The 27,606-nt window shown below is 49.6% G+C and overlaps 1 protein-coding gene across 1 annotated transcript; it reads left to right on the forward strand.

The window, feature by feature from the left end:
- The first annotated feature begins 16,567 nt into the window (after nt 1-16,567).
- Insyn1 (inhibitory synaptic factor 1) lies at nt 16,568-26,418 on the forward strand. The gene is made up of 2 exons (XM_051197627.1): nt 16,568-16,958; nt 25,617-26,418. Exons 1-2 carry the CDS (start codon nt 16,803-16,805, stop codon nt 26,334-26,336), a joined length of 876 nt encoding a protein of 291 aa, XP_051053584.1. The 5' UTR covers nt 16,568-16,802; the 3' UTR covers nt 26,337-26,418.
- Nucleotides 26,419-27,606: the final 1,188 nt, after the last annotated feature.

The following is a 27,606-nucleotide window of genomic DNA, read 5'->3' on the forward strand; positions in this document are numbered from 1 at the left end:
CTTGACACAATGAAAAAGAAAAAATCTGCAGCCAACATCAGCATCACTTTTAGTAATAAAACACTATTGGGGGCCTTCATATTTAAGTCACAGTGGGACAAGAAAGCCTGCTATTACCATAATTATGTTATATTGTTCTGGAAGTTTAAGCCAATACATTATTACATTAAAAGAGAAAAAGAAGCGTAACATTTGAAAAGGAAGAGAAATTGCTATCATTATTTGTACATGATAGGATTGTTTATTCAGAAAACTCAAGAGAATCAACTGAAAAACTAATAACAGAGTAGGGAAGAGGTCAGGAAGATGGCCAGTGTCAAAATAATACACTAGCAAAACCCAGTTGGAAAACGTTAAGACAAAGAGAAAAAAGAAGTTCCAGAATGAACAGAGAAGTGACTAAAGGGCATTCAAGGCTCAAGAATAAGCCCTTGGGGCTGGGGTACAGCTTGCTGCTAGGAGCTGGTTATGACTCAGTGGTGGAGGCTGGGGTATGGCCTTGTGTTCATCCCAGCACCAAAAGAGAAACAAAAAAAGAATGAAGAAATGACTCATTTGGTAAGGTACTTGCCTATCATCATGAAACCTACCCCATAAAACCGTCATGTTGGCTGAGGAGACAGTTTAATCAGTGAGGTGCTTGCCTTTTAAGTATGAGGACATGAATTTGATCCCTAGACCCAATGCTGTGAGAGAGAGGGCTATGGTGCTCCACGTGCTTATAATCCCAGCAATAGAGAACAGGCAGGTCCCTGGGAGTCACTGGTCAGCTTAATGAAGAGACCCTGTTCCAAACAAAGAAGAAGGCAGATGGCATCTGGGGAACACCACCAAAGACTGCTCTCTGACCTTCGCATGTAGGTTTACATGTAAACATGTAGGCAATGGGCACAGTGACACAAACTTGTAATCCCACTGCTCAGATGATAAAGGCAGGAGGACCAGAAATTCATCCTTAGCTATACTGTGAGTTCGAGGCCAGCCTGGGTTATATATTACTTTATCTAAAATCCAAAAACAAATAAAAGAAAGGAGGAGAGGAAGGCTGGGGATGGGAAGGCAGAAGGTATCTTGGACCATCTTCCCTGGCCTGGCTTGGAGCTGCCCTGAGGCAAGGACCCACGCCTGGTTCCTAGCAGCCCTAATAAACAACAATACAGGCCTGGAGTCACTGAGGGACATTCATGCCTACCAGGAGCTCTGGGCTACAGGCTGCACTGGGGATCAGTCATCTCCTGCATGGCTCAGACCCCCCCATAACTGAGGTTCCAGCTTTAAAAGGCTACTTGGAACATTCATGGGACAGCCATGAATCCCAGAGTTGTTCCCTGGATTCATTGATGCAGATTTTCCCAAGAGGACTTTTCCTCTGTAAAGAGACACCCACCCAACATCCCATCTTCTCTGATGGCAGACACTCACTCCCTGCCTCCAGGTCCTGGCAGAGGACCCTGACTGGGTAGTATGCTTCTCCTGTGGGCTACGAAGGAGCAGCTGCCCAATTCTCAGGGCCTGACTTAGAAAGTGAAGTTTGCAGACTTTAACTCACCCACAGCATGCAGAGAGTGAGTGGCCTGACACAAGCACATAGTTCCTCTCACAAGTCTATTAACCCTGGTTTCCATCCACAGCCTAAGACATTTCCGCCTGAAAGCTAGAAATCACTGGGGAGCAGTAGAGGGCTTCAGACAACTTCAGGAGGTCATGGCCATTGAGTGGTATGGAGAAGGGGGAAGGAAAGAAGAGAAGAATATACCACATCAAGCACTGCCCAGAGGTTGCTTATCATGTCTCAGGTAACCCACAACCTCGGGGTGCAGGCAGTGTGCACATCTGGATCAAACCTGGTCACAGGGATCCCATGGCTCATGTTCCCAAGCTGTTCTTTAGAAACCCCAGCCTGGGATAGCCAGTCCCATCCCTACCAGAGGCCAACCTCCTTGTCTCTGCTGTTTCCTGCTAGCCTTTTGTTCTCATCTAAGAACCAGTCACTCTTTCTTCCTCTAGGAAATTGCCCTCTGCAGGTGTCCTGTGGCAGTCAGATCTTCCTAGAAGGGGCCATATTCAGCTCCAGGACACCACCTCAGGGAGCCTTCTGAGAGCATCAGACGGGCACAGTCAAAAAAGTGGGCACAGGGCCCTTCTGCAGGCCCTTCTTTGAGCCCCAGCCTAGCATGCTCTCAGCCCTATCCTTTCCCCACAAGCTCCATTGATTAGAGTCCTCCATAATCCCAGTGTGTAGGGTAACACTCTGAGGGCGGTTATTTGACCTATTTTACCAAGCCCCCCTGGATTCTTGGTCTTATCACCATGGAAACCTTCTGAGGTCAGTAGCACCATTAAAATAGGAGGGGGAATGTCTCTCCCCAGCCCAAAATGAACCCCCACTTGGCTTCTGCATGGGAGTAGACTGAAAGGAGAGACTGAGCACCATCTCTGAACACAGAGTAGCCCATTGATGCCTAGGATGTTGGCCACTCAGACATACAAAATGCCTTCCATATCCTGAAGTTTTCCAGACGCCCTTGCCTGAGGAGAGAGTCCTATGGCTTTGTGCACATGCACAGCAGGCTTCATGCTGTACCTGGGGATTCAGAGAAAGGGCTCTTGCCAGGCAACACTATTAAATGAAGAGACTTGGAGAAATGCTGAGAGGCAGGAGCAGGGGAAGAGAGAAGAAGCCAGAGTCTAGAACATTTGTAAGCCCTGGTTCATAGCCACTTTTATACTTCCACACCATTCCAACACTACCCACAGGAAGTCTTCTAAACACCATGTGATATCTATCTCCCCAACCCTTTCTTATTGCCATGGTGACCAGGCAGACACCATGCTTTCTACATCTTGTTTCTCACTGTATCTCACACCATGGCCAATGGCCCAATGTTGTGCCAATACCTCCATTTCTATTGCCACAATGTCACCAATAACAACTTCAACATCTCCATAATTTACCCTCACCAATATGGCTACACCATAACTGCCATCCTAACAGGACCACTCTCTTCCTTTAGCAATTCTATATTCACTGTTACTATATCACCACTCAACCTCCATGATCATGATCATGGTCAACAACACCACCACGACTTTGTACTTGTGAACTCCACCATGGCTACCTTTTCCCACCTGCCACATAGGTACCACCACTCTCACCATCATGAATGTCAGAACATAAAGATCACATGTCACCACCATCACTACCCTTACTCACACCTGCCCCCAACATGTGAAGGAAAACGGCCTTCCTTTATAAAGTCAGTCAGTCCAGTCCCGACCTTCTCATGGACACCATGCAAGAACCTAGTCTGGAAAGAGCAGCTGGGTCTTGTGGCTCCCAATCCTGCTTCCTGAGACCCTGTATCCTTAGGGAATCTCTTACCACTTGTTACTGTTCTACTACAATGGCCAAAGTGCTCTTTCTTAAAACCTCGGAGACACTGCTGTACAAAGCTATAGCACACATGACAGAAGCTGATGATAAGGGTATAAATTGTCATGATCTTTCTGGGAAAAAAATAACAATATGGCAAAGCCTCCAGAAAGTGCATTCTCAGAAACTGTACTTCTAAGAACCTACCCTGAGGAAATAATTAGATTACTGTGCAAAGATGATATGTGGGTGTTAAATAGCAATAATTGGAAACAGCCTAAATGCATAGCAACAAATGTCTAAAGAAACCATATGGATTAATATGCAGCCATTAAAACAGAAAACATAGCTCTATCTATTGACATAGAAATAGGCTAACTCTTTAGTGCTATCACTAACACTAAAGAAAGGTACACTTCCTGTGTAGAACATCTATTCCTAAACATACAGATAAAATCACAAAACAAGGCTAAAATATTTTATCTTAAGAGCTGGCATTAAAATTTTTGCTTCAACGGGAAACTTTGTGGGAAAAGTAATTCTTGGGTCAACTGTTTAGACATATGCCAGTATCAGAACTCCAAGCATGAGACAAGAGGGACTTCTCTTTGCTCTGGAGGAAGGTGGCAGAGAGGGGCAACACCATCAGAGAAGGGAGAATAGGAGGACCCAAGATGGGAACAGATGCCAGGAAACTCCCAGTAGGTGGGGAGTACAGAGAATTTTCCAATCACTGGGATGCCTGCTCTTTCTCAAAAGTTGATTGTGGCCCAGCAGTGGTAGTATACACCTTTAATCCCAGCACTCAGTAGGCAGAGGCAGGCAGATCTCTGTGAGTTCAAGATCAGCCTGATCTACATGTCAAGCTCCATCAAGGCCAGTCTGGGCTACATAGTGACACTCTGTCTTAAAAAAAGGAAAAAGTTAATTGTGTAGCTGAGTATGGCCTAGATCTTTCCCCACACCAAATTCTAGAACTATCAAATGCTGAAGTTTTTTCTTTCTTTCTTTCCCTTCTTTTGAGACAGGGTATAGCTGGCCTTCTCTTCCTACAGCTGAGAATGATCTTGAACTTCTGATCCTCTCACCTTCATCTCCTCAGTGCCAGGGTCACAACCATGTACCATCAGGCTCTGGACTTCCTGCATGCTAAGCAAGAACTCTACCAACTAAGCTAAATCCCCAGCCCAAAGTTCCTAAATAAATGACTCTCCTGTGGGAACTGAGGATGGGCAGAGTTTCAGGTTTAATCCACCCTAAAGCTGACTCTTTCTAATGGAGAAAATTATGGGTGGTTTAGATATATTTTATATACTATATTAGTTTTATATATTTATTGTATATGTTAATTTTACTTGTATTTTCTTATTTTCTAAAACAACCATAACACAAGAAGTAAAACACAGGGCTACTAAGTAAACCTGGTTATAGCATCAGAATACCAAATCTGGGTAACAAAGCATGCCTTTTCCTCCCCCACCCCCAGATCCTGAAGTAGGCACATTGTGGGCACTTGCCTTGTTCCCATCACACAGAAGCACACAGATAGGTGTCTTAGTACCCTGAAGCCAGATCCCTGAGAGGAATGTTCTGGAAAGACACAGGGAATGTCCCCATTCTGATACTTAACCATAGACCCAGCTCTGACTTCTCTTCTTGGCATGGCAGCCCTATGCCTCTCAGTATGGATGAGTCCAGGAGCCACGACACCTTGAGGTCTTGTCAATCGGACTTCCACATGGGAGTTCCCACAAGAGACTAATAAGCTAACACTGAAGTGACTGGTTTATCATCATAGAAAAGAGGTGTGACTTTCATAGTGGTAGTTATTGATGGGACACATTAGGACTAGTCATCACCCCAGGACCTCCACTCTAGGTTACCTTGAGATGTTCCCAAAGGATACAAAGAATAGAAGAACAGGAGGGGACTGTTTGGTTCCCATCTCCTGTCACATCCCCCATCCCACAACCCCTGCCTGGTTCATTCACTTGATGTTCAATGAAATAATGTAGTCAGTAATGAATTTGTTTTGCATTCAGTTGGATAACACTGTTAGTTATGAATTTATAATTTGCAGAGGGATAAGCTTTTTTCTTCGAGGCGTCAGAGAAGCTGTTGCTTACAAACTCGTAATTCACCGCTGCAAATCCATCTGTAAATGACACTATTGCAAGCTAGAAACTCTCCCAGGCACAAGGACTACAGCCTCGGAATTAAATTGTGTGTTTGACAAGAACCTGCTGTTCCATCCGGCAGCCCCTGACCTCTTCCTCCCAGAGTTCATCTTCAGTCTCACACTTCCCCACTTTCAATCCAACTACCGAAACCCTGGCTCCCCAGCAAGCTAGCCTGGAGCCCCTGTTCTTTCCCTTCTCAACCGGAAGGTATAAATGACCAGGGGGCCAAGCTCGATGGAGAAGTACCAAAGCAGAGTCAGGCTCCACCAGCACTGGAATAATGCAGACCTCAGTTATCACTTTGAGTTCTCACTTGCCCTCTGTTTCCCCATCACAGCCTCACACATGGTTTATGCAGTGCTGGGGATTCCGTCTCCCACACCAGGAAAGCACTCTACCAACTGAGGTACTTCTCCACCTACCTAAAGGAGGTGTTCTAAAGAGTGAGGTAGGAGAGGCCTTAGCCAGTTTGCCTCTCAAAATAGGGTTTCTCTGTGTAGCCCTGCTGTCCTAGAACTCCATCTATAGACCAGGCTGGCCTTGAACTCAGGAAGCCATCTGCTTCTGCCTCCCAAGTGCTAGTATTAACAATGTGTGCCTCCACACCCAGCTTATTTGTTATTAGTATGATTCTTCTTAAGACTTAAGGTAGAATTAAAATTAAAAGGAGACATAATCAGTAGCTGAGCTAAGGGATTTTATTGGTGCTTGGTAGGAAGTTAGATTTGGAAAAGACGTTGGTAGCCTTGTTAACCAAAAGTTAATCAACACACACCCATAGTCCTCCATCTCCATCCAACACAAAACTCCAAAGTGGGACCCAAAGAATGAATAAGACAGTATGGTCCTCATCTTAACAGATTATGGCTTAGCAGGGAAGATGCATCATTAAACAGCCAGTTACAATAAGGTATAATTATTGTCCATAAAACACATATATGAGTGTTAAGAGAGGCACCAAAACTAAAGATGTTTGAAATGAGCCTGCTACAGATGAGCTGTGTGACCTCAAGCAAGGTACTCAACCATCCTGAACTTTATCAGTCAGTATCTGTCAGTTCAGCAGGGAAGGCAGTGTCCTTCATTACAAAATTAACCCACATAAAGCTAAGAAGTATCAAGGCTGGAGATCTGGATTTGAAAGGAGCCATACTGATGGGATCTGCTATTGCCAGAGAAGAGGGTGGGGAGGGAAAGGGAAAGGTGAAGAGAAAAAGTTGTAGTGCTGAGCCCTAAGCAATCCTAGAGTTCAAAGATGAACAGGCAAAGAACCAATTAGCTGTGAGCCTGGAGCCAGCAGAAACCCAGTAGGTCCAGATGTCCTCCAGCAGTAGTAAAGGTGATGAATGACAAGAGCTGTGTGGCTGATTGTCCAAATGCAGCAGGAAGAAAAGTCAAATGTGGATTCAAATGTGTCTTGTGGATGGTGCACCTTGGAGGTCAAGGTGACCTTCACATTGAAGGCTTTTCAGGCAAGTGGTGGAGCTGAGTGGGGATGGCAGAAGGAAGAGGAACCAGTACAACAGGGCCTGGAGAGGCAGAGATGCAATGACTCCAGGCAAGTCTGACTGCGCAGGAAGCCAAGAGCCCTGGAGAGGTGATGAGGCCACAGCTCTAAGATGGAAGAGTCTAGAGAGCAGGTTCAAATGCAGATGGAAAACAGTCAAGGCTGAGAGACAGAGAGACAGACAGAGAGGAAGATTTAAGTGATAGAAGAGTGGAGACAGTAAATAAAGCAGGGGAGATGGCCCAGAAGGCAGTGGGATGACAACTACCCAGCTCACAGGGCTGCTGGCAGTCTGATGTGGTGATGTGTGTGGCTGTGATCCACAGAATACTGTCTTCCCGGAGTATCTGAACATTCCATTCTCAGAAGAAGCTGAGGCACAGCAGTGTGGAAGGGCTCACATGGGACAGGGTTGGAATTACAGAACAGGGAAAAAGAGTTCCCCTGAGCTATGTACCATGATTCTGTCTCCTGGCTTTTTCCAACTTAGTTTGTCTCAAAAATATATTAATAAAGATTTAAAACAAACAAATGGGTTAGTGGTTCATTCAATATTCTCAGAACATACCTTGAAAATGACAATAGCCTACTCAGATCAATTGAAAAATTTGTCTCTCAGGTATATTGGGTGTAAAAAATTGCCACTAGATATTTGTACATAAACATATTGAAATCAAAAGTCAAAATGTTGTCACAGTTAACAGGAAATTGTGAAATACTCAGGGAAGAGAATAATAGCATAGACTTCCCAGGTCCTCATGCCACCTAATTCTGCCAAACATGAATCCAACACATGGCTAGGAGTTCTGAAGAAAAAGTCTTCCAGGAGCATTTGAGGCTTCGGTACAAATACCAAGGGGTCACTTGAAAAAAGTTGGGATCACTGTGGCTAATCTGGGTATTGTGAAGAAAGTCGCAGAACCTGGTTGAACTAATCATAAAATCAGGCAGCAAAGCTGGGGCAAAACACTTACCAGCAAGGTCCAAATGCTCACTGGTTGATGGATGGCAACCCTAATACCCAAACCTTGCATACACTCTCTGGTGCACAGTGGCTAAAACAAGACTCGCATATTGGCAATAGCCTGTACCTACTTGACCAAGAAACAGTAGGTTGTGCACATCTTTAACCCAGCGCTCAGGAGGCAGAGGCAGAGGCAGAGGCAGAGGCAGATGGATCTCTGTGAGATTGAGGTCAACCTGATCTATCTATCAAGTTCCAGATCAGGCAGAGCTACATAGTACCCTGTCTCAAACAAAAAAGCAAAAAAAGAAAATAAAGGAAAGACTTATCAGGTTATCACTATATACCTAGGAGAAGCCCAACTTCTAGGAATAATGGCAGCTACTTTGTGACATTTTATAAACCATAGGATAAAGCCACATTTCCAGGAAAATTCTGAATTTTTTTTCTAACAAAGATTTAACTTACAGCAATAGAATGTTCAATGGAAGACTGAACTGAAGGCCTTGGCTCATGGGGCAAATTGTCCAATGCAGCTGCCAACTCTACTAGCCTTTGGGGAGCAGGCAAACACAGTCCAGTACCTGCTCTCAGCAGCTGATGGTCTCGTGGACAAAGTGGATTTGCCAAGCCAGTATGTGTCAAACACTGTACTTGTAGTTCTAGGAGGACCTGGTGTATGACCTGGAGAAGAGAGCAGTATTTCAGGCAGAGAGTAAAAAAGCTTCCGGTAGCTCAGTCCTCAGGAGCATGGAGCAAAGGGTGATAAAGGACAAGGCTGGAGTGCCAGGAAGAAGCTCCTGCAGAGCTCAGTAGCACACACCTTAATCCCAACACTTAGGAGGCAGAAGCAGGCAGATCTCTGTGAGTTTGATGTCAGCCTGGTCCACACAGTAAGTACCTGGTCAGGGGTACACATGAGATCTTGTCTTAAAAACAAAACAAAACTCCTGAAAAAAACATTAATGCCACAGTAAGATGAACTTACCTTGTATGGACAGGAGAACCCTGAGGTAATTACAAATGGGCAGGCCAGGAAGCTGATACCAGGAGAATGTAACTCAGCTAGTACATTGCTTGCCTAACATGCATGAGCCCTGGGTCCAACCCCTACATTGCAGAAACCAGGGATGGTGGCAAGCACTTATAATCCCAGAACTAAGGTCATCATTGGCTACATGGGGAGTTTGAGGATAGCCTGGAATATATAAGACTCTCAGGAAAGGGAAGGAAAAAGGGAAATGAAAGGAATTATGAAAGAAAGCTAGCTGACTCCACCATGAGGGTTAGGGGTCTTGATGAGGAATAGTGAGGTTCCTCAAGGTAAATCTGAAAGTGGGAAGATCCAAGATCCAGTAGGAGGCCACAGGCTCACATAGGAGCCAATGAACATAAGACCTGGTCTGCTATCCACAGAGAGATGAAAGCAGTCTCCAATGACAAGTAGTTGTAATAACTACAATTACTAGAGTAGAAGTAGCAGGATTGAGTGACTCTATTGATAGGAGAAATTGAAGACTAGAAACATCTAAAGTTTGTGACGTTCACGGAGGGGTAGCCATTCTCTGAGATGGTAAGACAGAAAGGGGCACATCTAGAAGAAAGATAATGGGTTCAGACCTGAGCACATTGGGTTGGAAGTAGCTGCAAATCATTACCATGGAAATGTCCAGTGGGAAGAGACAGATTTGCTGAGGGATTGAAAATACAGTTGAAGTGTTGGCTTGCTGGTTCACACCTTTAATCCCAACACTTGGGAAGCACAGGCAGGAGGATCTCTGAGAGTTCAAGGCCAGTCTATCTATATAGAGTTCCAGGACATCCAGAACTACATAGAGAAACCATGTCTCAAAACAAACAAACAAAATGGCAGTTAAGGGTTTAGGATGCATAGATGATCAAGCCCTGACAAAGATGAGTGGCATGAGAAGAGGACTCAGTGAGAATCCAAAGACCACTAACATTTTAGCACTGGAGAAATAGGATGCATGCAGCAGTAGAGAGGCAGGATGGAAAACAAGAAGCCAGACCTGTGCCTCCTCCGCCAAAGACATGGCTCAGGGATCAAGCAGAGCCCCCAGGCTCAGGAACCACAACACTATCATCTGCTGGTCTTGGCAAGAACAAGATTCTGCTGGGTGAGATTGATTCCAATTCTGCAGTGCTACAGATGGGTCAGAAGGGTCAGGAGTGAGTAGGGGGAGTGCAGAGCCAGGGCAGTGGGTGAAACTCTTGAGATGCTTGTTGGGGGAGATTATGAAGGGCAGAAAAATGGTGGGCATGCCCTGGGATGTGTATTTCCCAAGATGAGCCTCATTTCTGTCTAGCCAAAGAAGGTTAGATGAGATCTTGCCAGTCTGAAGTGGCTTTTTCTGAAGACTCAGATGTGCCTCTCTATAAACCCTTTATTGGGTGTGATCCTTTCATTCCAACCACTGTTTTTCAGAAAATACAACTGATATTTATTGAATGCCTGCTAAGTGTTGTGCTGAGTACTATACATGGATTGTTTTACTTCGTTCTCAAGTCAATTATCACCAAACTATTGACAAACAGGGAAACTGGGGCTTGGGAACTGTGATTTGGTCACATGACTAATGGACATGTGAGCATTTGGAATGCCATCCACCTCCTTAGAGACAGGGTGTCTCACTGGCCTGACAATCACCAATTACACTTGGCTAGCTGCCCAGTGGGCCTTTCTCCACCACCCCAGCACCTGGATAACAAACGTGAGCCACCATACCTGGCTTTCAGGTCCTCATGCTCACATGACAAGCATTTTCAGTACACTGAGCAATCTCCCCATCCCCACTTTGCCCATTTTATATACAAAAAAAAAAAAACTCAAATAATCCAGCTCACACAGCTAACTAATGAAACACCTGGACCCAAACCCAAGGTGGCCTGACACAAAAACTTCCCAAGCCCTGATGCTCCCCTCCATGGCCATAGGCAGTTGCTCCTAGCCCTTTGACCTCAGGAACTCTGGGAAATCCACTATGAGCAATGAATAATAGGAGAGATTTTGTAGGAGGGTAAGATATTGTAGCTTGCAGGGATGAAAGAAGAGGGACAGGAGGCACAGTCACCAGGGCCATAGCTGGGACTCGATGCTGCCAATACTCTTTCTAAACCCTTTCTCTTTTCCTGCTTGGCTTCCTACACTGGGTAGGAAAGATGCCCACAGCATCTAGCAGGCATCTAAACAAGAAGAAACATTCTTCCTCCCATCATTAATACATATATCCCAACCAGTCTGGCTGGTACTATGCCCACGCCTTGGATCAATCACTGTGACTGGAGGATGGGGGTCTATGGTTGGTGCCATCTGAATCACATGTCTACCTGCTGGCAGTAGAGCAGGGATGGATGAAAGGAATTGGTATTTTAACTGACAACCCACCACGAATATGTGACAATAGAGAAACATTTCCCAAAGAGGATGTCAGAAGTGAGATGATGAAAATCAGGGAAGAGAGGTAAGAGTCACTTGCTGTCACCATCCACTACACAGGTCCGTGTGAGAGACAGGGAGGACACACACACTGACATCACCATGTGGAGTCTGCAGCCTCCAAGAGAAATACATTTACAGACATGAAGACATAAGTAAGAGCTGATAGTACACCTACCTACGAACACCCACAGGGGCCAGGCACTATCCTGGAAAGTGGGTATGTGGTCAAGCTACTTTTTCTGATTTTAAGAAATAAATAAATATAATAATAATAATAATAATAATAAATAGCAACAATCTCTCCTGCCCCTCTGTCCCTATAGCCAATTCAGAAAACTATAAAAATGTTTACGAGTCTCTTAACCCCACTCACAGAGGTTAAGTAAGTTGCTCAGGGTCACACAGCTAGCACACAAATAAACATCCTGGGAAGTATTTGGTTAAGGATTAGGGAAGACTGCCTGGGAATGGAGGAGGTAGTGGGCAAAGCAAAGCTGAGCCTGGAGGATGGAACATCTGGCTGCATGTACAGGGAAGTGAGGGCAATAATCTCCCCCCCCCCCAAACTCAGGGAAGCAAGTCTGGACACTCCCACATCTGTCTGATCCCTCCATTCTATAGTAGACCTTTCAAGATTTCCAATCAGAAACACCTCTAAGTCTGTTCTTCTCCAGTCTACCCCAGCTGGCCCAACCATTCTTCACAGGATTTATACACTGCCCCCACCCCCACATCTTCTACTTGGCTGCCCTCCTGCATAGTCCAGCTATGGAGGGGGCCGTAGGCATAGTTTGAGCCACACAGAAGACAAAAGAAATGCCACCTCCCCTTTCCTAAGTACTGAATTGCCTAATGGGCCCCAAGATCAGTTAGTAAGTATTAATCTGAAACCTCACAGGCTCCCAACACTCCCAATTCAAGTGAATCATCCCTACTGTGGCCCATAGCTGATAGTTCCAGGCCTAAGATGAGACACTCATTTACTCTTTCGGACTTAATCCATGCTTGGTGCTGGCTGTCCCCCAGCATCATAGCTTCTGCAGAAGCAAGGCTGGAACTGTGTGTGTCTTCCACACAATGTATCTAATGCCACAGAGCTATGGACTCTAGATAAAATGGTACATGTGCTACTATATGCATTTTATCACAAATTTAAGCCAAGTTATTGGTGGAATCTCTGGAGCCACCTCCTCAGATGAACCTGCCCCAAGCCCAGACAGCTAGGTACCATCAAAAGGAGGAACTTCCTGCTGGTTCCAGAAGACCCTGGGAACATAACCTCTAAGAGGATTCAGAGGCCAAGTTAAACTATTGATACCAACACCACCATTGCTGTCCTGAATCCTGGACCCCTTAGGCCACCTTAAAATTCCAGCTCCAAGTCCCCAGACCAGCCTGCCTCTGTAGTTCAGGAGCTGCACTTCCTGTCTACCCAGCTTTTAAAATGTCTTTCTCACCAACCATTCAGTTTTAAATCCCAACAATTTGGCTCTTGTCATTCCCTACTTACCCACCTCCACACAGAGCAAATTACCCCTGCCAGTCACCAGTCACCTCCTAAGTGTGAAGGCCAGTGAGCACTTTCCTTTCTGTCTCTCTTGAGCAGCCTTTGACACCATTGTGTTGAGCCTCTCCATGTTGGGCCCACAAATCCATTCCCTGGACTCTATTCCTACCTCTCTAGGTGCTACTTCCCCTTCCCCACTCCTGGACGCTTCCAAGCTGCCAGCCTGGTTCTGATGCTGCTCATGTTACTTCTGCACAGCTAACCTGCTTAACAACTCATCTTCTCTGAGGATAAGCCAAAACAACCACCACAAGCCCACCACTGTCAAGCCCTAGCCCTTTTATGGACAGAGAGATCTATTGTCCTTCTCTGCCAGTCCTAAACGTCTGCTTTTTACCCCAGACCACTCAAATGCACACAAGCATTTACTCAGCCTCACCTGTTAAGTAGGAGTACAAGACTCCCTGCTACTTCTCTAGATTCAGAGTCTAAGGAAATCACCAAATGATTTCACCAAGCAGAGCTCCTTTCCCATCTCTGCTGCTACTCTGGCTGGCCTCCCACAGTTTAAGCTCAGCAAGAACCTCCTAATTGGGCAGCTGTCTATGGCCTCCTCAAACCCACCATTAACTTTCCGGAGTGTGTGTGGGGGATCTCCTAGGAAAGTACCCCCCACCCTGTGCACACACTCCGGGCTCGCAGAGCCCTGCTCTGCCACAGGATCAATTCCAAACTTCTAACCATGGTCTCCTGTCTTCCTGATTCATTCTTCCTCTGTCCCACTTCATACAATCTTCCAATGGTATCAAGAGGACCACTTTGACTGAAACTTGCCCTCCCCTACTTCTGCTCCTGAGCCCTCTTCCCACCCGCCTTCCCTCTTGGGATACTGATCTCCTCTCCTGCAAACCACAGTCACCAGTCTCCATGGTCTTTGTTAAGATTCAGCTCAAGGTTTATTTTCCTGGGAAGACCCTTCATGGATTGGGGGCGGGTGCCTGGCCCGTGCTTCCTCCTTGGCACCCATACCTGCTTCTAGAACTTGCCTGTGTTCTGCATGCACTACCCTACAGTTTGCTCAAGAATGTCCTCGTGGGCTACTTCCTCAACAGAGCTAGCAGGAATCAAGGCCTACTGGAGGCCCTGAAAGAAAAAAAAACTAAACAAAAACAATGAAACAAACAAAAAACTGTTGAGAACTTGGATGATGAACAAGGGGAACCGAACCATCTGAAATACCCCAGTACTCACCAACCCCTCCCTCTCAACTAGAGCATGGCACACAATAGGTGTTCAGTAAAGGTTGGTTGGATTCTATTTACTGAACTGACACAAGATTTGGGGCAGTTTGAAGTATGCTGGCAGAGAAGGAAAAGCGCCAGAAGGGGAAGCCCGGGAAGCACTGCAGTGGGGGAAGGAGGGCCAAGGGGTTGTGTGAAAGGGAGGTGAGGGAACTTGGAATCAAGTCCCGTGTCTGTGCGCCCGGGGCAGAGGCAGGCGGCCGGGCTAGCCTTCCTTCTGCTCCGCCAGCGCCCAGTCCTTCCGGCTCCCTAGGGTGGCGAGACCCCCCGGCTCGCGCGCTCGGCTCCGGGCGCTGGGAGGCGTGTGTGTCGCTTTAAAAGCTCCCTCCCGGCGCGCGGGGCCGGCCCCTTCCCTGGCAGCGCCGAGACGAGCGGAGCCGCGCGAGCCCGGCGGCCTTTGAGGGAGCCAGCGCCCGCCCGGGCGGCCAGTCCGGCGGGGCGCGGCGGCGCTAGGGGGAAGCCGGCCAGGCCCGCGGAGCCGGGCGGGCAGCGCAGGGCAGGGCGAGGGCGAAGCAGCCAGGGAGAGAGGCCCGAGCCTCCCCGGTGCCTCCTTTGCTCCACTGGCAGCTACCCGGCGCCCGGGGCCGCGAGGCGCGGAGCCGTGAGCGAGCGCGCAGGAGGCGGTGGAGCTTAGCGGAGGCTGCGCGCCCCGTGTGCCCGACCGGGCCCGCCGCGCCTCCTCCATCGCCTTCCTGGCGCTTCGCTGGCCCCCTATGCTCTCCTTTGCTGCTTCTGCTTAGCCCCGCCGTGCCGAGGCCCCCAGACCTCGTGCGCTCATCTCAGCTGTGCTGGAAACCGGGTCCCCCCAGGCCACTGCCGCCGCCCCTCCCCCGGGACTCGAAGGAATCCGGACTTTTCCCCACCGTGGATCGAGCCGCTTGCCCGACTAGGCTAAGCGGAATCTGCGGTCGCTCCGGACGCCGCCCGAGCCGGAGCTCGGATATTCTGGGTCCCGGCTGAGTGCACTCCGGACGCCTGGCGGTGCCAGCTCGGGAAGGGCGAGGCAAGCCAGGGTCAGGGCAGACCCCGGAGGGACCCAAACCCGCCGAACTGGACTGGACAGAGAGAATCGCGAACCCTGCGGAGCCCGGGGAATGCCGGGCGTGGGTTGAGGGGATCCCGGTGCCCTCCCCAGCCCTCCGACTTTGGTTCAGTCGCCCGGACCGGACGGTCGTTGCCTCGGCCCGGGTCACCTGTGGCCTCGGGGACCCCGAGTCCTCCGGACCCTCACGACCCAGAGCCTGGCGAGCGTGGTGGGTTTTTCCGGCCCCCTTCCCTGGAGCGCGGAGGCCCCGCCCCCTCCCACCGCCCAGATGTCTCCGGTCACTGCTCGGAGGACCTTCCTGAGGCCAGGAGCCGAAGGGTCCAGAGAGAGAAGCCCGCCCTAGGGGAGCCTTGGGGGCCCCCCAACCTCGTCTTGGGGCTTGGCCCCCGACGCTGCTTGGAGGAAAGGCCGGTGTCCCCCCCCCCCCCACACACACACCTTCTGTGAGTAGGGGAGTCCAGCTTCGGAGGGAAGGCGGGGCTGGGGAAGGAAGGGTCCGCTGGGGAAGAGGGCACCATGTGGGCATTGGAAGAAGGATGGAGGACTGGAGAGGCCCTGTACTGAACCAGTCTGGCCAAGCTTGGTTGGTGGCATAGGGATGGGGGGGGGGAGCACGACCACAGCTAGATTGCCCCAGAGGAGGTTGAGGACTTATGCCTCTAAACCAGGGGCTCCTCCACTCTCCCTGTAGAAGAGGGGTGTGCTGAAAACCATCTGCCTCCGCCACAAACACCCCTCCCCACAAAAATAAATAAATAAATAAATAAATAATCTCCAGCGAGGAAGGAGGGTGCAGGCAGGCAGAAGAGGGAGGCGGCAGCAGCAGGCTGGTGCAGCAGCCTGGGAGGGCTGACGCCAGGCTCGCTCTTTCTGCAGGGGGCTGCCCTCCTCCAATACAGGTCCCTCTCCAGCGCTGTTCACATCTGGAGCCCCCCTCCACATCTGGAAGACCCTGACCGCCATCCCTCTGCAGGTTCGGCTGCATCTAGAGACCTCTGCCTTTGTAACTGCCTAGGAGTTGCGAGGGGATTGCTACCTTCTCCCATCCCAAGGGCATCTCTTACCCTTAGTCCTTGAAGAATCATCCCCCTGCCTCCACACCCAGATTCAGGCAAAGATTAGCTCTGTACACCACAGGCACTTCCAGTCCTGGAAGCTGTTCTTGGGCCCTAAGGCCCCTCCCCTTGCCCTCCCGTGTCCTCACCTTGACCCCCTCCCCACCTCCCACCCTGCCCCGCGCCCGGTCAGACTTTGTCTTCCTCTGGGTGCTTCATCCCCCACCCAGAGGCAGAGTAGGTCGAGTGGCAGGCTGCAGGGACTGGGTGAGGGCCGCCCAAGGCCAGGGTAGGCTGGGGGGCCGTTAAAATGTGGAGCTCTGCCCGGCCGACGGGGGCTCCGTGGAGGCTGGCAAAGCGTGTGCCCCGCTGGGGCGAGTATGGGCAGGCTTGCGGCCACGTGGTGAAGGATGAACATTCGGGGTGCCCCGGACCTCGGGCAGCCCAGTGACGACCCCAACAGTGGTGGAGAGAGAGAGCGGATTCGACAGCGCATGAAGATGGTCATTGGGCAACTTGAAGGCATCCTGAGGGAACTCAAAGAAGTGGCTAAGGAGCTGAGGGAGGTGAGTGAGAGGCGAACAAGGGCCACACAGACCCAAAACCCTGCCTGACTGGGCTCAGCACCAAAACATTTATGTATGTTTGAGTGTGCACATGGCTCATTCCACAGAAGACCACCCTTTGAATTCTCCTTTCCTCAAGTCTGTTTTTCTTTAAGGGGAAAAAAAATCACCATCCCCAGAGCTGGTGGGGCCTTGATGTGGTGGTACCAGCGGGCCCAGGGTGCACTCAGGGTGCCCAATGGGACCCTTTCTTCTGAAACCCTAGCTGTCCCTTGACCCCACTACTATTTACTCTCAGACTCTGAGCAAGGACTCTAGGAGAGAGTGCATGCCTCTAACTAGTCAATCCCCACAGCTTGAGGCCCAACTCAAAAAGTATTACTTCAGGGATCGCATGGTTACTCCAAACCCTTAAGGGGAGAAGGGTTAAAACTAGTTGTGACCTCCCCATCATAGAGTAAGAATGACTGGGAGCTGTTGGTGGGGATCAGAGACCCTTTCTATACACTGAAGGGGAGATAAGTCTTTTTATGGGTATGTGTCCCCTCTCACAGGACATGTTTCTGGACTGTTTTTTTTTTTTTTTTTTTTTTTTGCAAAGACCAAAAAGTCACCGAGAAACCCTTTCTGGCTTTCTATTCAGAGCCCAGTTTAATTACTCCTTCCCACATTGCTGGAGTAATGAGGTACACATGTCTTCCACCCTGCCCCCTGGGCTGTATTCAAGTCCAAAATGCATGACCAGCGTTCTGAGCCACTGGCCTGAATTTGCCCACTGGGTCCCATTTCACCAGCCAGGTGGGCTTTAGGTAACTTTCAATTCCTTGTAACCAGGGCCCTGCAGAGACATAGAGAGAATGGATCATTCTGAGTTATGAACTCAAGCTCCCCTCCCAGCTGTGTATGGGGGAGAAGGGGCTGTAGGAAACTGAGGAGATAGGGCAGGCTATGAGCAATGTGGCTTTCCAACATGGCCTGAATTCAAGACAGGGAGAGGGGTTGTTTGAAGGGAGGTGTGAGTTGGAGGATGACAGAGGTAACAGGCCTGTTAGGGTAATGCAGCTGGGGATCCAAGGTCTGTTCCATGATACCTGCCAGGAGAGCCTGTCTCTAGAGGTAGGAGTGACTGATGCTTCAGGCAAGCGGAGGTGGTGGTGTTCCTGCCCACATCCCTGGCTGCTGTGGTCTGGACTCCATAATACAATGTGGGAGCCAAAGGCCACAGGTCCCTGGACAACCCTTCCTCTGATCTCATGAGTCCAAAGAATTAAGGTATCCTCTTCTACCCTGCCTTATTCTGAACACTCTGGTTTTATCAGGGCCTTGAGAACTGTCCAAAGTTTCAGTCTCAAGCAAGGACATGGGACCCCAACCAGAGCTGGTATTGTCTATAATCCTGGGATTATAGACCCCAGTGGAGCAGACTCCTGCCTCTTCTTCCTCAGCATAATCATTTATAACTTACTTGAAGGGATTTCACAGGTAGTCCAGGCAAGCTCTGTCCAGTTACTATTGAAGAAACTGGGATCCAGAGAGGCTTGCCCAAGGCTACACAACCCACCCATGACAGAATTGAGCCTGGAATTCAAGATTCTTGATGCCAATTTGAAGCTTCAGCAGGTGGGCTATTGTGTAACCTCAGTATTTTGACAAGAGCTTCCTAGAGATAGTTGATGCTTGTGATGTGGTATCCAAGTGCCAGAGTTAATTTGTGGAGCTTTTAAATGTCCCCACCTTCCCTTTCATAATCACTGACTCCCGTGCCCCTCACTACAGAGCTCCAGGTGATAGTCTGTACACACCAGAGGTCTGAACCAGGATAGAGCAATGAGTCCCCTCCCCCACACCTATAGGCCATGTATCTCCACCCAAGACTTTGGCAGGTTGCTATGGAAACCAGAGTCTACCCCGTATGCCACTGCCTGTCCGCTGCCAATGGTACCCAGCTGGGTGGGGGGTTGAGCCTCAGAGCTCCCTAGTCCCCCAGAAAGGTGAGGTATATATATGGTAATGGGCAGAGAGGAAGGGAAATTCAAGCAAAAGAGCTGTCATAACCAACTTCATGTGGGCTGGGGTTTGTTGGGGACAGGAGTACTGTGGGTCTCAGGTCCTGGTTTCAAACTTCTGATGTAGCTCTAGGTCCTTCGGGAGGACATAAAGCTGATCTGTCTGTCTCCATTCAGGCCCTCTGTGGTGTTTATCAGGGCTATAGGTGGACCCATGGTTAAGTGAACAAGCCCCTATTCCCTCACTACCTGACTCCCTGGGCAGCACCTACTCATATTCACCAGCTCAGACCAAATATTGAGTATGGAGACAAGGGTTACCTGATGGGTTGGCAGGGGTACTGAACAGGAACCTTGTTGAAAGAGCCAGGCAGAAAAAAGCAGTCTGTGTCATTCTCCTCCATCCTCCCTTCACCATCCTGCTGTCTGTACCTCCTTTCCCCTGCCTGGCACCTCTGACCCTGGAAGATAGCCCCAAGCACACGCATGGATGCACATGCACGCGCGCGCACACGCATGCACACACACACACACACACACACACACACACACACACCCTACCTGAGCCTGAGCACAAAGCCTGAAACTAACCAAAAGATGAAAGCCACCAAAGCCTTTTCTCTGAGCCTCTGTTTGCTCCTCTCTGAATGGACTACTAATGACTTGTCCCTCCCAGTGATGCTGCAAGGTTGTTGGAGGCTTAGCTTGAAGGGGAAGGCCAATACCTACCTGCTCACATTTCAAGAATGTGAGCATTCTTCCAACCCCCCAAGCACTTTGAAAGCTGAAACTGACCTGCCCAGAGATGTGACATGACAGACATTAATTAGCCCTCAATTAGCTCTCCCAGGTTCCTCAATACTCCAGGATGCCAGGCTAATCCCTACAGGCTCCCTGGATCTCAGTCAGAAACACAGGCCATCCCAAGGGAAAAAGAGCACATGCCAGGCAGCCAGAGATTCCTGATTCAGTTCTTAGTACAGTTGCCTCCTGAGCTGTGTGAACTTAGAAAAGTTACTTTGCTTCTCTGTGCTTCTGTTGGCCCATCTGTAAAGAGGAAAATACCAGCTCATTCTATGCTCCCTCATATATACAGAGCCAGGTCCATATCCTTTTTGCTTTGTTTTTGGTTTGCAGTGTTAGGTATCAAACGTCCTAATACATGGGAGGCAAATGTTCTCCCACAGAGCTAGGGTTCAGCCACCATGAGGTATTGTTACTGACTGAGTCTAGCACTTCCCTGCAAAGCCTTGTTTTCTAGAGTCATATGAGCTTTTTAGCCAAAAGCAGGTAGGTCAAGGCCAGGTCCTGGCTGCCTGGTAGGGACCTCTAATAGGTTATCACCTGCAAAAGGTAGCCCTATTCTCTACCCAATGAGGAAAGGAGAGAGACAGTGACAGGGATGGAGGTACTACAAGGGCTTATATAAAGTAGTTTTTAAGCAGATATGCATAGAAATGAGGGACAAGGTCAGCAGACATCTAGGGGAAGAGCATTGCAGGTGGTGGGAGCTGTGACACCAGGGTCTTGAGGAGGGAGTGTGCCCAACCATCAGAAAGTCAGTGGAAAGTGAAGCAGAGAGGGGCAGGGGTCTGTGGTGGGGCATGGAGCCTGTGCATCAGAAAGTAGAACTCAAGTTTGCTGTCAGTGAGAAGTCCACACACTTTTAATATATTTTGGTTATATTCCTGGGCACTCTGCCTTACTACTGATCCCCCTGCTGCCCACAGACTCAGCTCCGCAGGCATGGTGAGGGAGTCTTCATCCTTGGCCCGTCAGATTTTGAGTTCACCTCGTTTCTTCCTGACCCATGGGGGTTCAAAATGATCCTTACTGATCACCTGTACCCCTATATCATCAGTGAGTCTTGAGCTGGATCTAACCTAAGGGTGCTGTCACCTCTGTGTCCCAAGAACGGGGTAGGCACAGCCTCTCCTTGGCCTGAGGTGGCAGTGGAGGGCCATACCACCTGGTTTACATAGGAAGCAGGCTCTGTGGCAGCCTGTTTGCCAGCTGTCCATCGGCCAGGTGCCATTACGGTGGGCAGGGAAAGCTGCAGACCTTGCTAGTTAGAAATAAATAAATGTGGCCTACCAGAAAGTAGCTGGAGCAGGAAAAACCGGGGACCACAGAGCTGCATCAAAGTGGGTCATCTCAGTACTCACAGCTCAGTACAACTTGGATGGATTTTTTTCTTATTATTTTTTTCATGCTTTCCTTTCCTCCCCTTTTCCTTTGCCTTCTCCTCCTCCGGACAGATTCACAGAGGCTCCCTAGCCAATTAGGCCAAATTGCAGGATGAGAGCCATGAATCATGGTCAGCTCACTCCCCATCTCCCCAATGCCACAGTCCCCCAGGAAGATAATAAACAATGTAATCACAGAATTAAAAAATAATCAGTGGTCATAAATAATGCAGGATCCCCAGTTATGTAACCAGCTGCCCAGGGAGCTGGGAAAGAGGGAAGGAGTGGGGACCCTGGGTCTGGGACTCTAGATCCCTCAGCACTGGCTGTTGGGCCTCAGGGGATGTGCACCCACGAATGCACACACACACACATATATGCACACATGCATGCATGGATGCACACACACAAGCATGCATGCATGCATTCATCTGAGAGGGAGTTCAGCTAGCTGTACTGGTGGTCCAGGTCTGAAACAAAGAGACCTCACAACCTTCTTTCAGATGGTCTACAGCTGTGTTTGTACAGTGGGCCAGTATCTATGGCCCAATAGTGGGTAAAACAAACCCCAACTCTGCCCTCTCTTGGGCTTAATGTCTAGTAGGGAGGCAGACATCAACCACATCACAACATGCATGCAAAAAAGTATATTGCCCTCAGCTGGGGACCAGCAGGCTTCTTCCAGGAAGTGAGGATGGATGGTGGGAGGGAGGGCATGCCAGGTGAGCCCAGTGGCAGCTGGAGCTCCAGCTCTGTAAAATGTGCAGAGAGATGAGGGGGAGGCCGTTTGCTGGAGGGGAAAGGGGGTGGTGTTTAGAAGGCTCAGAAGTTTGGGGAATGGGGAAGGGTTAGAGGCAGAGAGGTAATGTGGTCCTGATGCTGACCAGGAAATCTATTGCAGAGATGGAGCAGACACTGGCAGGAAGTTACTGTTGGTGGGCAAGGCTGAGATTAAAACAGGCTAGGGACACCCTTGGGACTGGGGCTAGGTTCTATCTCAGTCCTGCCCTCCCTCCCAAGTCCTCATTCTTGGCTCCTCTGGGACAGAGTAGTCTTGTTTGTAAGACGCCAGACCCAAGAGTCACGACTCCACTTCTGGCTTTAACTCAGCTTTTTCTGGGTGCTAGGCCTCAGTTTCCCTGTCGGCAAGTGCAGTATCACAGGTAGATTCAGCAGTGTCTCTCTAGTCCCCCCCCCCAGCTTAGAGATTTTTCTGGTTCCTTCTTCTCCCCCTCTTTCCTTCTGTGTATATAATTATTTCTCTGCACTCCAAGACAATCCCAAATTACATGTAGGCAAAATGATTATTAAATTTCAGAGAGAAATCACAGATTTCAAGACAGCCAGAGCAGAGAGACAGGTAGCACGGGCCTGTTCCACACTAGCTCTCCACTTTGACCAGGGAAGGGTTAGCGGGTTTATGAGCTGATCATGGCCCTACACAGAAGCTGGGTACTGTGGGCATGTGGCTTCCCTTTCTCACCCTCACTTCTGTCATTTGTCAAGTCATTGGGAAACCAGATCTGCTTGTGAGCCTCACAGCCATAGGCCTCATGGACCTCTCAGCCTAGTTCTGTTCTGAATGAACACACCCACACTTCAGGCAAAACAGGCAATACTGGTGCATGGGCCACGGAAGGCACACTTACCATACCCAGGCATCCTGAACAGGCATTGAAAGCTGCCCATCAGTGTGCCATTTCTTAGGTGGAAACCTGATTCCCATCTGCTCTGGGGTCTAGGTATAAGCTCATGTTCACTGGTGCAAGGTAGATGTTGTTGTTCTACACTGTTCTGCATGTGTTCCCATGGGCATTGGGTTAAGTCTTCACAGCGGCTCTCAGGCAGAGAGAATTCTGTTAGTATTCTCTGATGAAGAAACAGAAGCTGAAAGCTGAGTAACTTGATTAAGGTGGCACAGCTTGTAAGTAGTAAGAACACAGGGTTGGAGTCCAGCATTGGCTGCAGAGCCCAGGTACTGACAGGTTTGGCTGTCCTGACACTGTAGTTTAAAATATGGTGATATATCATCCATCTTCATCTCTCTGAGCAAGGAAAGGGATGTAAGAGCCAGAAACTACAACTCAGAAGTGGATTATCACCTACCTGCCTTCAATTCCACTGCCAAGAGGGGGCAGACATGAGACCTAAAGACCGCCTCTCTCTCCCTTCCACCATAGCCCAGCAGAAATAAAAGAGGATGCTAATGAAGGGAAGGGATCCAGTGAAAACAGCTGGCCAGCCAGGGATTCCTCAGTGAAAGGAGGTCTGGGTTCCCAGGCTTCTAGGCTCCTATTGGGCACACCTGGGATATCTCTGCTATCTATCCCTCAGGCCTGGGGCCTGACAGTGCTTGTTCATGCTGAGCTCCAAGAAGCAGGACTTCTCTGCTCAGCCTGGCTTCAGCTGAGTCTGCTGGATTTCAGCCAAGCCATTCAACTCCAGCTTGCTCCTGGCACCCCCCCAGCCTCAGGCTGCAGCAGCTGGTGACAGTCACCGATCAGGGAGTTCCATCTGAGCATGTGGCTGCCTTAGTGGCAGAGCCACTCCTGAGGCTACCCCAGCACCTAGGCCACCAGGCCAGTGCTTTTCAAAACAAGAGGCAGCAACTAGGAGCATCATGATCTCATGGATGTAGAGTGGAAAGCCTGGCACGCAATAGGTGATCCAAAGCATAAAATGTAACATTGAAACCGGGCTCCTCCCAACTCCCTTGATCCTTCCTGAGAAGCTCTGCTTCTGCCTTTGGCCAGGCACTTGGTGGTAAATGCTTTTGAGTTCCAGCATGCTTAGGTGACTTGCCCAAAGTCTGTCCCCCAGGTGTGCTGACTCCTCCAGTTTGCTGCAGGCCAGATCAGAGTTCTCATACTGACTCTTACGGACCCAGATGCCTAGAATCTTCCTTAGAAGTAAACTAGTTCACCCACTTAGAGATTGAGAAACAGACCTTAAGAGGAATAGGGACAGTCAGGTCACTTGCAGCTACAGCCCATCTCCCACTGACCCAGATGCTGCAGGCGGTGTCTTTTTGCTTTACCTTGGGGCACTTGCCACCCACCCCTCTCCATGCATGGAACAGCATCTCATGGTAGCAGTTCCCAGTAATGAGTATTGGGTTAGGGCTTGCTTAGTTAACTTACTGACTGACCACCCTGAGTCTAGGCAGATAATGCCAGCCAGATTCTGGAAGCTGGATACAGTTCATGATATCTTTGTCCCTGAGTCTCTGTGGCTCGGACACTTGTTCCCTCCACTGGCTTTTATTGTTTTATGTTTGAGTCTTGGCCTGACTCTGCTCTCTTCACCCTCACACTGTCCTCTCTCTAGGCCTTTGCCTAACCTGCCTCCCTCTCTTGCTGTGTTCTTCCTTGAGATATGTGCTGACAATAGCACAAGCAGGTATATATCTGCAGGCAGGGCTGCCTGCCCAGAGTCCAAGGGCTTCCCTCTGGGTGGTTGGGAGGCAGGCAGGCAGGCAGAGCAGGGTACAGTGACCTCGACAGATGAGCTGCCCCATGAGTGGCCTTACCAGTCATCCTGGGTCAGGGTGGATGGTCTCTTTATTGCTTCCCAAAGAATCATGGCTTTATTCCTTTCCCAACAAGCTGAGATTGATCTCCATTCATCAGTGGGCAGGGAAGGCAAGGAGGGAGGAGGTTCTAGAGCATGAGGGTGGAAGGGGAGGGTGACTCAGCCAGTGCCACACACCTGTTGTTCCAGTCCTCAGGGTTGGAAAGAGATCCCTGAGTGAGTCACTAACTGATGGGTCCAGGATGCTTTAGTAAGACTGGGCAGGGTCTTCTTTATGACTACCCTGTCATTTTTCCCCACTGACTTCAAGTCCAGCTACCACATTACAGCCAGCAGCTGGGAGGTGTCCAGGCTTGCTGGAGTCCTTCAATCCCTTCTATCTGACCCCCTCTCTATCAGTATAAGATTAAGCCCTGTTCACTGCCCTGTCCTCACTCCAAAGATCAGCTGTATTTGAGAGTGATGTGTGAATGGACAGGGTGCCTGGTGGAAAGTAGTACCCCTCCCTCCAGTGGACAGCATAGGCTGTCCATCCTTGTCCAACTTGGCTTTGTGTATGTTTGAGACTGAGTCTCTCACTGGCCTGGAATTTGCCAAGTAGGCTTGGCTGGCTGGCCAACAAGCCCCAGGGATCCTCCTATCTCCACTTCCCTGGGGCTAGGATTATAAGCATAGCCATGCCCAGCTTTTTTTTTTTTTTTTTTTTTTTAAATGGGTTCTAGGAATCAAACCCAAGTCCTCATGCTTGTAAGGCACGCCCTTTCCCAGCTGAACCATCTCCTCAGTCCTAATTTGGGTTCTTAACAGTGCAAACAACCCTGTGACTTCAGTTCAGCCACCATCTTTCAGAGTCACCTTCCACGAGGTCTCCAGGGCAGGGCAGAGGCACACACACAAACCTAGCCCCTCTCACCTCCTCTCCTTTCCCTGGCCAGGTGGTGACTCAGATCGACAAGCTAACCTCTGACTTTGACTTTGAGCTGGAGCCAGACGACTGGACCACGGCCACTGTGAGCAGCACCTCCAGCAGTGACAAGGCGGGTGTGGGGGGCCCCTTTGACCTGGGCCACCTGGACTTCATGACAGCTGATATCCTCTCAGACAGCTGGGAGTTCTGTTCCTTCCTGGACGTCTCTACACCATCAGACTCTGTGGATGGCCCCGAGGCACCACGGCCAGGCGCAGGCCCTGACTACCAGCTCATGAATGGTGGTATGCCCATCCCCAACGGGCCACGAGGGGAGACGCCAGACTCTTCCAGTGAAGAGGCCTTCAGTGCTGGCCCTGCAAAGGGTCAGGTACCCCAGCGGACCCCAGGGACAAGGGAGAGGGTACGGTTCAGTGACAAAGTGCTCTACCACGCTCTGTGCTGTGATGATGAAGAAGGGGACGGTGAGGAGGCAGTAGAAGAGGAAGCAGGCCTGGCCTCAGAGCTCCCCCACGTGGAACCACACACAGGCCCCCTCAAGCCCTGCCCAGCCCCCTACAAGACCAGGCGCTCTCCGTTGACCACCCGACGCTTGGGCCCCACAGTGGTCCCAGAACAGACCCGGAGGGTCACAAGGAACAGCAGCACCCAGACAGTATCAGACAAGAGCACGCAAACAGTGTTGCCCTATACGGCCACCAAACAGAAAGCCAAGGGCAAGAACTAGGGGCTGGGGGGGGGCATAGAGCTATAAATATATACATATATATTTAAACAAACACGGTCATAATAAAATTCATAAATACTAACGATCCAGGCCCACAGGCCCCAAAGCCTTCAAGAAAGCTCATCCTAACATATTCAGATGTGCAGAGTTTACCATCCCCTGCATATGGCAGGGTACCTGAAGGGAGCTGAAACTCCCACTGTAAGTCCCCAGCACCATAGAGGTCTGTCCTAGAGGAGCTCAGCAGCTGGGGGCAAGCTAAGGGAAGAGTATCCTAGGGCTCGCCTGAAAGACTAAGAACTTAGAACCCAGGGTTGGCATCACTGTGGCTAGACCCAATCCTCCTGGACAGAGCTACATGGACAGACAGCCCCACCTCACACAACACCTCCACCCTGCACCCCAAACACCAAGAAGGACACCATGCCCTGGGGCAGGCCACACTCCTAGGAGGCTGGCAGCCACAGAGCCTGTAGGACCAGGCTGGTCAGTTCTGAGAACCCAACCTGCTCTCATTCTTTCAGCTCCCATTATTAGCTCCGGGGTTCAGAATTCTCAGATCTTGGCCCTGAGCAGATTCAAGGTGTGTGGGTAGTGACAGCAGCCATCACAGTGCTGGGAACCAAGATGCTTGACCACCCATGCTAGGCAGATGGAGGGTGAGGGGGTCCCATGTCTCGTCCTTCTTTATACCCAAACCCTTAGCTCACCTTACTGAGTCCTGAATAGCAGTAGCAGGGCTTCATCTGCAGCATGATCTCCCAGCAAAAGCATCTAGACATCCTGAGGGTGATAATGTTAGTCACTATTCACAGTTATTGAGCAGGCCACTCTGCTGAATACACCATGTAACATTATCTTACTGCCCCCCACTTTTCAGATTAGAAGACTGAGGTTCACAGACATGAAGGTAACAAAGCCTCAGCTTTCCTGTCCCCGAGAACAAGTAGTTTACAGGCTATGCCTGGCCCTGTTAGATAGTAGCTGTATCACCTTGGGCAAATCCATTTGCCTCTTTGAACCTTTCTACTTCCGCTGTAAAATAGATCTGTTAGTCTTCACCACCTCAGTAGTAGTCACAGGGATCCAGCAAGTGGTGAGTGTACACATTTGAGATAAATTGGAGGTACCAAATGCCTAGTGTGGTCAGCATGAGCCAGCCCACACATCTCCAGTGATTTCCAGGGTAGAAGGGCTGGGTGGAAGCCATTTCCATGGGTCAGAAGCCATCCTGAGTCAGAAATATCACATGTCTTTGCCCCAACAAACA

This window comes from Phodopus roborovskii, unplaced genomic scaffold (genome assembly GCF_943737965.1).
Source record: "Phodopus roborovskii unplaced genomic scaffold, PHOROB, whole genome shotgun sequence".
Lineage (NCBI taxonomy): Eukaryota > Metazoa > Chordata > Mammalia > Rodentia > Cricetidae > Phodopus > Phodopus roborovskii.